Below are 10,450 nucleotides of genomic sequence, written 5' to 3'. Positions count from 1 at the left end.
AAACCCAAAAAAAACTCTCCTAGATTATTTTTTTACACTTGATTGGCAATTTATTAGTGACTGTACAACTAATTCCCAAATCAATCTTTGTTGCTCCAGCTAATATAGGGACTAATGAGGCTTAATAAAAGATGAAAATGGAGGCATCAAAGAATTACGTCAGGTGCTTCGTCGCTCAAACTCCATAATATCCCTCCCTCAAGCCTCAAACACCATTCCACGTATCCAAGGCTTCCGAGCACAGCCGCTCATTCATGAAACGGATGCACTTATTATGCATCTTCTCAGCATGTAAAGGCAATATCGGTTCCATTTTATCTCAATGAACCAAATTGTTTGTTCTTTTATTCCGCTCCCAGCAGATATGTAAGTGTGGGCTCATGAGTGGCGACATATGGTCAAAATTGGTGGATACAATGGAAAAAGAGATAGAAGCATTAGAAAGTCAAATCACTCTCAGGTACTTCCTAATAAACCTTAGGAGTTTGGAAAAGCTGATTAAGGAGAGGGAAAAGGAAACATGCAGCCTGGTAAGATCTTCCAGTGAGAATGGTTGTTTCAGAGGGGTGTCTACCCATTGAGCGAGGAAGAAGACATGACAGACAACACATCTGTCACGGAGGCCATAGAACTTAAAGCTGCTTTCAGGACTTCTTGCGGACATCCTGGCTTCACAATGCTCCTGACCTGTATAAAACTAAAGGCGTCAGCATAGGAATCATAATAAAGCAGATAACATCATATAATTTATGCAAAATATAATAAACAGCTAATGCCTCAGCACAAAGGAAGTCCAATAACATGGTTTGGACGGACAGCAGTACCAGGGCCCAATAGAAACACAGATGACAGTCGTACCCTCGGGCAAAATGTTTCAGAAAGCAATGGAAACACCCTAAAGCAAAATGTTACAACTATGGATCATATTTTGTTACAAAGAAGCAAATTCGAAAGAAGGTAATATAATTTGCTAAATCTTGTGTCCAAGTAGAAGTTAAACATTCTAACTAGAGGTTATAACCGTGATAGAACATACAAATGAAGAGCACCAAATGTCCTTGGCTTATATACGATATATGTTACTGAGTGGATAATAAGCATTAAAACCAGTCATCATGACCTATGTTGAAAATTCAAGCTTTTGATGTGAAAAAATATCTCTTAAGCATCGAAAGGAATGGATGACAATATTCAGATTACTGGTAATCCAGAAAATCTTGAAGAAGCTATTGATTCTTGCAACAATTTCTTTTTGATGTGATTATTGCATATTCAACAACACTGATATACAAAAAATAAAAACGCACATGAGACAAACTAATGACAAGATATAAGTACCTTATCTAGATACTCCTGCAGCAATTTGATCCGGCCCATGTAATCTTGATCTTCAACACACAATGATATAGCCTTAGCATCTGCACCTGGACCATCAAACTGGAGTGGTCCTGGGTTTCTATATATATCATCCATCAAAAAACTTGAAGCACTGCGCCTCAGCAACCTGGATTCCAAGTTTGAATTACTTAAAAATGCTAATTAATAAGAATATTAAACTAACGCCAGCTAGGTAAGGATTTGCAATTAATAAGAAAAGAAAATTATCCAGAAAACAAATGAAGAAACAGAAAAAACTGAGTAATAAGTGGCTTAGTTGCCCAGCAAGTAGACCTAGAGAAGTTATGAGCAGCAAAGAAGTTATAGCTAAATGTTGCTGATGAAAACATACTCGTATGCTTTTCCCTTCAAATCAACTGTGGCAGGGTGGATGGCAGGTTTTCCTATTGGCATGGCTCCAGGACCATGTGACCAACGCTTCACAGTCATCATTGCCTAGCAGTAATCAAAGTTTCTAGTCAAATAGAGCTTGTCATGGTTTGTACAAAATAAGCAGATCCCTGCAGTCAGGCTCTGAAGAAGCCAGTTATTCATAATACTAACACACAAGGTACACATCTTACTGTAATTGGAGCAGCTCCACATCGCCACTTATTCACTGGGTTTTTCAGATTTGTAATAGTTGCCATGTAACCATTTAAACCGGCTGCCAGTATGTGATAGCACACATGCCCAAGAACCTAAAACAGTACAGTTAAGTTGATACATGTTCACCCTTCATGCCAAATGAGGAAGCTAAAGATGAGTTGCTATTCATAGGACTTACAAATGCATAGTCACAATCGAATTTTGATGGTAAAGACCCTCGAGCTTGATACCCGAAAAAGTGGCATATTGCATTAAATTTCTTTCCCTTGTAGGTGCCTTCCTTCTGTTAAGATAGGATGAAAGATGTGTTATATAAATGAATAAAAAAAGGTAAAAAAAGAAAACAATTTCTTACATAAAGAAATAGTTACTGATACAGAGCCTCGTCCAACAACAGAGAACATACAAACACAATAATTCTAATTCTCGATCAATTTTATTGATGAACTAGGGAGTCTTAAAGCTAGATTGAACTTACCAACCGCTTATTCATTTCTGTCTCCACCAATTGAGCTAGAAGCTTTTCTGTCTCAATCTAAACAGAGAAGCATGAAAAGAAAGTAAGACTATATAAATGCTTGAACTATTCTGAATATCTGCCAAAATGTTTGAGGTTTACCTGGGAAAGCTGGGCAGAGTCATCAGATTCTGGATGCAGAAGCAACTGCAGGGCACTTATAGAGTTACTAATAATTCACAAAAAATTTAATAGCATCCAGTGAATAAACATCTACAACATATTCACCAAAGAAAAGTACTCGAAACAGAACCTGTTTCCTGATAAATGGTGGCAAAAAAACAAACAGTGCAGATGCCCATGGGGAAAGCTGAGAAGAAATATCCTCAACAGACACTCCTCGACGATGAAGACCATGAATTTCCTATAGCAGTTATAACATAATGAAAAAGAAAGTCAGATCATCTTTAATTGTAAAGCTAAGAACTAATAATGAAGTTGTTTCGCCATGCAACATATCAACTACCTGAAGCAGCGCGTATAATTCTGGTATGCTCTCTACAAGACCCTCTGGGATGAGGATGACACCATGATATTTGTCTGTGCAAAAGCAAAATAGTGCATCAGGAAAAGAAAACATATCAGTAAAAGGCGAATTAACAGCTCCTCATGTGACCTTTTTCTGCCCTGGCTTGGACTGCATCACAGATCTGCTGTGTAATGTCAAAAATTGTAAGTTTTGATGCTGCGACTTCCTCACCTAGAATGACCTAAGATAAGTTGAAGTGAACTCCAATCAGCAATCGAAGCATATTCACAATGCAAATGATTGAAAGAGAAGAAAAAATGACATAAATCTGACAAAAGAACTGACCATATTTGGGTGTGACTGGAGAGTACACTCCAAGGCTACATGTGATGCCTTGCGGCCCATCAGGCGAATAAAATAATAATACTGCAAATTCATTTTCGTCTAATTTGGTTAGAGGCATGAGCAAAGAAAAACATGGCAGGAAAGTAAATTGTTATAAGCAAAAGCAATTTTCGTCTAATTGTTTAGCAATATTAGCCTTGTAGCAAAGTATTTTATAAGCAAGACTGCATGATAAGATGAAGATCCCAATGGATTACTGGGTAGCATTTTTTCAGTTTTCTCAGTGTCTTAAGGAAAAATGAAGTAGCCAGTTTCCAAGATTCTTACATAAAGATTTGACTCCTTGCATGTCCATAAATTTCACAGCTATTTTCATACATAAATATTACTTTTTCTCCCCAGAATCTATGAGTTAAGTCATTACCTTTTCTGCAGAGAGAGCATCTGTGCATACATTACTAATAAGTTGTGAGTTGACCTGCAAATAGGGTGACAAAAGTAATATTCATTAAGACATTGAACAGTACAATATTAGTCATGACCACGGTAGAGGAGAAAGCTGAATGTTAATTCTAGAATCCAGGATGCACATTTATTGTCAGCAAAAGCATAACAAAAATAATAAGAGTGTTGGTCTTTATTTCATATTGAGCAGAAACAAAGAATGATGGCACATGTTACAATGCACTTACTAGAATTAAGTTTTATCCAGAGCCATGAAGAAAGAACTTTAAGTGTTATGCCATAAACACAAATGATCAAGATTCTATGAAGAAAGACAAATAAAAAATACCTTGCAAATTGTGTCAAATCCTACATTTGTCTCAACAAATTGATTTTTTAGATCCCCATTCAAGGTTACAGGAACTCCAACCACCTGTCCATAAACTTCTAGTGTTTAGCTATTCAACCTGAATAGATCATATAAGAAAACAACCTATACTCACAAACATGTCTGATTCACAAGCTCATATTGCACCATCGATCAAAATAAATCCTTCTAAAACCAAATTAAATGCTAAACAAAAGGAATTAATTTCTCATGTCTTTTTGAAGCCAAAATAAATACCTTTGTGGAACATTTCAACTCAGCAAATGTCTCTGCAAGTTGAGCAGCATCAGTATTGGAGGTAACTCCTGGAGAAATGCAAGGAAAAGCAGGTAAACAACATGATTTATCTTTGCAACCTACACTGACAAAGATATATGTATAATAATACAGGTACCTCCAATAATGACAAGACCATCCAACTTCAATTCTTGACAGGCAGACATTGCAGCATTCACTTGCTCAGTTGTTCTTATTTGATCCTTTGTCCGACCAAGTAAGTCATATCCACCTGGTAAAGCCAAAGAGTCACATATTTGGAAGAATTATCTATAAAAGTAGAACAAAAGAATTGAAACCATGAATACTTTTAGCAGACCTTGGTTTTGATATGTTGAGAGGATATCATTTGTGATTTCCAATGTTTTCTTTGCAAATAATCCTTCAGTGCCACCTGCAACAACATCAAATAGAAATCAGAAAGGGATATATATGCAATACAAGTGTAAAAATATGTGTTTATATGAATATATCACATTCAGAGGCTTATAAACACACTTAAAAATAGAGCAAGTGAAGACACACAATGGAGAGATAGAAACAGGGAGATGGAGAGGAAAAACTGGTCGAGAGCTGAGGGTCATGTATAGATTAAAGTCATATTCCTTTTCAATGCTATTTAAGAAATCAGAACCATAATATAACAGAGCAGCTTGACTTGATCCACTTACACTGAATTACACATTAAAAAAAAATTAATTGATAAATATTACACAACTTGATTGAAGGTCAAGGAAGAAGTATAAGAAACATGTAGCATCATATATTAAGAGGAAGCAAATTATGCAAAGAATGCCCATGTAAAAGCTAGTGTTTCGGTGTAATATTAGGCATAAGCAGAGAAGATTCAGAATCCAAGTGAACTCTCTGAACTTAGCCCCAATCCATTAAAACCAACAACAAAGAAGTGAAATTACTCTTCTCAAGCAACAATGTGCTCATCTAAAACCCATGATTTTTATCTTATAAGTAGAATTTCTAGGTTAGGATTTCAGCAAAAATGTGATAGAAAATCTCAATCTGTAACAAAGCTATTTCTTTGGAATACCATGAATGCCATTGACTCAGTGATGCATCATAAAGAATGGTGCAAATGCTAACAGTTGACAACATAAAATGTCAGAGAATATTGCCTCAAGGAAAAAGAAAACACTGGAGAAAGGGTGATCCATGTGATAAATCCGCTGTAAAACATAGACATAAGATAAATCTTATAGTTCTGCTGAAACTGTTATGTTCCTATTATCATGGACACTGAATCATTGTAGTCGGCCGACAACAATGAGAAAGGAAGAAAACAAACACAAACACAATAAGACATTATGAAGTTCTAATGAAATCGCAAGTGAAGAAAATAGCGCAAAAGCATCATTTCAAGTAACTGTAGACAAATATTTAGGACTGACCAGATAGATTCAAGAAAAATCTAGAATAGCCTAAAGTATACAAATTAAATGACTTCTCATTTTAATAACAACATGATGCAAATCACGCTATGCTACCGTATTGGCAACATTGAAATTGACATACATAACACTAAAGGAAATGAAAAACATGAAATTTGAATCACATCAATCTACAATATGTTTCTAGCTAAAGACCAAGACATTTTAAAATTTGAAATCTAGCTTAGACACTTTAAAATTTTTCTAGCTTCATGGAACTAGGAAACAAAGTATTCACCACCTAGAAAGACTTGGCGAGAGTGCATTTTGCTCTCTTCAAGTATCCTCACACATGCATGCTTGTACGCATGCACGGACAGCTCTCAGACATTGCAAACTGTAGTCCCAGACCAAACTCAACAGAAAATAAACCTAGTAGTTATAGCTGGTGAAAAAGATAATTCTAGAGGGGCTATGCTGCCAATCCAAGAGGCAGAATATCAGACATTTAACTTGGGAAATAAACCTACTTGGAGAAAGGTATAACGACAAATTATAGAAATAAAAAATTATATTGTTCAACTTGAAATAGACAAGGAGAATATAGAAAATGATTTAGGGTGTCATATGAGCTGTCATCACCATCAGAAAATAATGGAAAAAAACTAATTTTACATCCTTATCTGAATAAACAGTATATATTGCTAATACTTACCAACAAAACCAAGCAATGTACTGTTAGGGTTGTGAGATTTAATGGCACTATGAAGACCCCAAATAACATTATGTCCTCCTGGAGATTGTCTGCCACAAAATACCACACCAACCCTGCAACAAGAAGGTCTGCTGTTACATGGAACATGCTTTGAGTCAAAGAAATTGCTTACTGCACCCAAGTGTAAAGAAACCACAACAAAATAGACTAATGACCATTCCAACATAATATTACCTAATCAAATTTTTTCTTAATTTATCATTGGATTGTTCTTTGAGAAAATCCTTGGATAGACTAGAAGTTTCACCAAAATGTATTCTCCTAACATATTAAAACACATAATTCTCTAGAAAGGTTCCTTTACTACTAGATGCATATTATAAAACCATGGGACAGGAAGTCACATACAAAAGTTCAAAAAAATGTCATATAGATCTAAGAAAAAAAATTTGGATTACATACATATAAAAAAAGAATAATTCTCATGGAATATGCCAATTAAAATTAGATAAAAACAGAACCGAATGATGAATGTAGACCTTATAGCCGGTTGCTCTACTATGATCTGTGCATCAGGAACTTTGGCTGTTGGCCTTAAAAAATGAGCCAAAGGTTGCCCATATGTGTGTGGGAACGCTTGGCTTATGACATGTGCACCAGCAGGATCAGATGTGGTTGTTGCATCACCAAACTCAACTCTGACTGTCGTGCCCTGTTTAAGGAAAAGGCAAGAGTAATCTCTCAGAGTCAGAAGATTAAAAGACAAAGAAATATGTTAGACAATAGTTAAATATCAAAAGTTGCACAGACAAATACAAGCAACAAAAAGGACCCTGCATCATTGTTAAATATAGAATTGTAATTTGGCAGAAAGTCTAAACCAAGAGATGAGGGGTCGCCCAAAGAGCCTAATCCAACTACCACTCCCTAGTACCAGGTATTTTAGTCCCAACAATATTAACAACATGAACGGTTCACTATTTTGTCCACCTCAACCATTTATGTCAGTCCCATCAAGCTATTGATGGGCCAACCTTGTCACTATTTAAGAGTCGTCCAATCCTTGTTCATCTTCACACATTGAGATGGATCTCCATGGACAGTCCATTGGGTCAGCCAACCTCGAAACAGATAAATGAGGTATATAAAAGGATTGTCTGGGTAATACATTGACACTAAAATCAACTATATTTACTTTTCCCAACCACCATTTGCTAAGCATTTGTGTCTCTCCCTATTAAAGGTTTGACTCGAGCATTGAAGACCACCTTGGGCCAAATCCTGAGATCTTTTATATCCTCTTGCATGTCGGATTTTTGACCTTCAAGGCATACTCGAAGCAGGTGCTTGGCACTCCGAGCAGTTATGTACTAACATGATAGAAGCTTGAGGTAAGAAGAAGGGTCACATTGGATCTGATTTTCACCTCGACTGGGCGACCAGAAAGAGCATCGCCATCAAGGATTGTTTAGTTGTCTGAATCCACCAAAGTATGGTTTCTAATGAGTGCTATCACGAAATTGAGAATGTACCTTTTCAAATTCAGATCAGCCAATGTTGTATACTAATTCGTAATAAGGATTCTAAAAATTTAATATCAAGAAACTGAGGACCTCATCTTTCCAGTTTCTGGTAGCAAGTGTTTTCATAATGAAAATTGTGAATATATGATACCATCAAACCGCAGAGACGCATGATTCTGATGGGATTCAATTTAAGCCAAACATCATTCGCCGCTAAAGAAATGCGATCTTACCAGCGTACCCTTTAAAAGGTTCTATTAAAATCGGAGGTAGAAGGAACCACCGTTTACGTTTTATGTTTCAGCAAATCTCATCCTGTAGATCCTCAGTTGGGAGACGAACTGAACCAACACCCATGTGAAAGTCAACTGTTCCTGAGAATCCTCTTGAGGACTCCATGAGAAATATTTTTGCCATCTCCCGTATCAAGGCCATGAACCCCACCAACCCATGAAAACCTGTTCTTGGAATAGAATAAACAAGCCAAAAAAACGAAAACGACAAACAACAAAGCACAAATAGTCCTATGATAGACTCTTCGGCGTGCGACTTGGAGCTCACTCCTCGTATCCGAATTCGAGCACGTAAAAGTATGCAAGGAAGAGAGAGTTATAAGACAACAAACTCATCCAAACAAGAAAAGCATCACAAAGTTCCGATCTCCTAGACGCAATGTCTCAAATGTTGCAAACAACCAGAAACAATCCAGATCCGACCGGAATGAGCACCAAATGGGATAATCTAACACTTCACAGGGAAACCCTATCGATCAAAAGCATAAGGCATAGATCTCGGGCAAAGAAGCAAGGGAGTGGCAATGGCGACGATGAAAACCATATCAGAGGTGGGCGAAAGGTAGACCTGAACGCATGGTGGGAGCCCCGGCTGGTAGAGGGCGCGCAGCTTCTGGAGATCTGAAAGCTCTCTTAGGACGCCGTAATCGGAATCCATTCTTCCTCTCTCTCTCTCTCCCTCTCGTTCTCTCCGTCGCCTCTCCTATTATAGTGACGAGGATCATATCATAACAACGATTCTAACTATTGTCTCTCGGTCAAATCTCAAACCAGAGAACGATGCCTTCCCATTGGTTTCGGTAATTGGACCATCTGTAAGACATCCAATAAGAAGCTGAAAATTTACAAGCTGGTGTCCGAACAGGGACAGGTGATTCAGAAATCACTTATCGAGTCTCGCCACTAAACCCTTGGCTCCTAATCTTCGGGAAAACCCCAGGTATTGGGAACTATTCACAATAGGGCCATCGACAAGGACTGGATGCTTATCAGAACCTCTTGAAAAGTTTTGGTGCAACTCGATTCTGTCCATACACGTGTCCCCCAGGAATGTGCCTGATCCATCTTGATTTGGACGCGTCTGTCACTTTCGTGGTTTGGGTATTGGTGTTAGCGGGTCGGATTCTTGGGTCCGATAGAATAGGAATCCAATGAAGCCAAAAATATCTTTAGCATATAATATATATGAGAGTAAAAAAAATATGCTTAGTTCTGTTAAAAAATATATTATCCAAAAATATTGTTTAAAAATATATATTTAAAAATACTTTTAACTTTGAATTTTAAATTTTATTTCTCAAATTTATCTTTTTTTAACAAATTTCATTTTTCATTAAACAGTTTATTCGAATGGGTTTAAAATTTGGTGCAAAACAAGTTAATAAAAAGACCCAAAACAAAAAGTGAAAAAAGAGAAGAATAGGAGTGAGAAACTCCTACATTTTAAAGGGTGAAATTGAAATGACAAATTATGTCTTTCCTTTTTTTTATTTTTGTTACCCCCTATATCTAATGAAATTTTTTTTTTGGATGAGCTAATCTATCAACTTCATTTGGTTTAAATCACTGATCAAAATACTTAAACTAAAATTAATAATAGTACAAACCCTTATAAGTCAATCTTAATCTTACCTGCCATGGATGTGAGACTAATAAGGGGTGTTATATTTTCCATACTTAATATAAATCATATTGGTTATAATATTTTTGAATAAGGTTATGATATCCTTTACACATTCATAAAAATATTATAATCCTATACAAAAAAAATTACAGCTAAGAAACAAAAAATTCAATAATATACTATGCACTAACTTATATTTTTTAATAAGGTCTCAGATATGTATTCATATTAGAATTTCTAGTGTTTTTGCCACGCAAATAAAAACACTATGACTCTTAACATTTTTTGGTTTGTCAGTTGAAGGTATTTTGGGATATTGACAAATAAGATAATGATCAAGAAAAATAAAAATGAGAGCTACCAACATAGAAAAAACCCAAATTTTGATATTTTTAAAAATTAATCCAAATTTAAAAGTTTAAAACACTATAAAAAATAAAAAACAAGGTGCTTTTTGAGAAAAAAACATAGAAATATCAAAGGTT

General features: G+C 36.0%; 1 protein-coding gene across 1 annotated transcript; it reads right to left on the bottom strand.

Moving 5' to 3' along the window:
- Positions 1–323: 323 nt before the first annotated feature.
- Positions 324–9,063, bottom strand: LOC135679269 (pyrophosphate--fructose 6-phosphate 1-phosphotransferase subunit alpha). The gene is made up of 19 exons (XM_065192807.1): positions 8,910–9,063; positions 7,065–7,237; positions 6,526–6,638; positions 4,745–4,819; positions 4,544–4,657; positions 4,387–4,454; positions 4,111–4,194; positions 3,742–3,795; positions 3,318–3,398; positions 3,120–3,213; positions 2,970–3,043; positions 2,757–2,867; positions 2,606–2,650; positions 2,465–2,521; positions 2,165–2,269; positions 1,962–2,078; positions 1,730–1,833; positions 1,339–1,504; positions 324–687 (listed from the first exon to the last, which is right to left on the bottom strand). Exons 1-19 carry the CDS (start codon positions 8,997–8,999, stop codon positions 571–573), a joined length of 1,842 nt encoding a protein of 613 aa, XP_065048879.1. The 5' UTR covers positions 9,000–9,063; the 3' UTR covers positions 324–570.
- Positions 9,064–10,450: the final 1,387 nt, after the last annotated feature.

The sequence above is a fragment of the Musa acuminata genome, chromosome BXJ1-7 (assembly GCF_036884655.1).
Source record: "Musa acuminata AAA Group cultivar baxijiao chromosome BXJ1-7, Cavendish_Baxijiao_AAA, whole genome shotgun sequence".
Lineage (NCBI taxonomy): Eukaryota > Viridiplantae > Streptophyta > Magnoliopsida > Zingiberales > Musaceae > Musa > Musa acuminata.
Note: the sequence above shows the minus strand (reverse complement) of the source record. Positions and strands in the feature narration are given on the sequence as shown.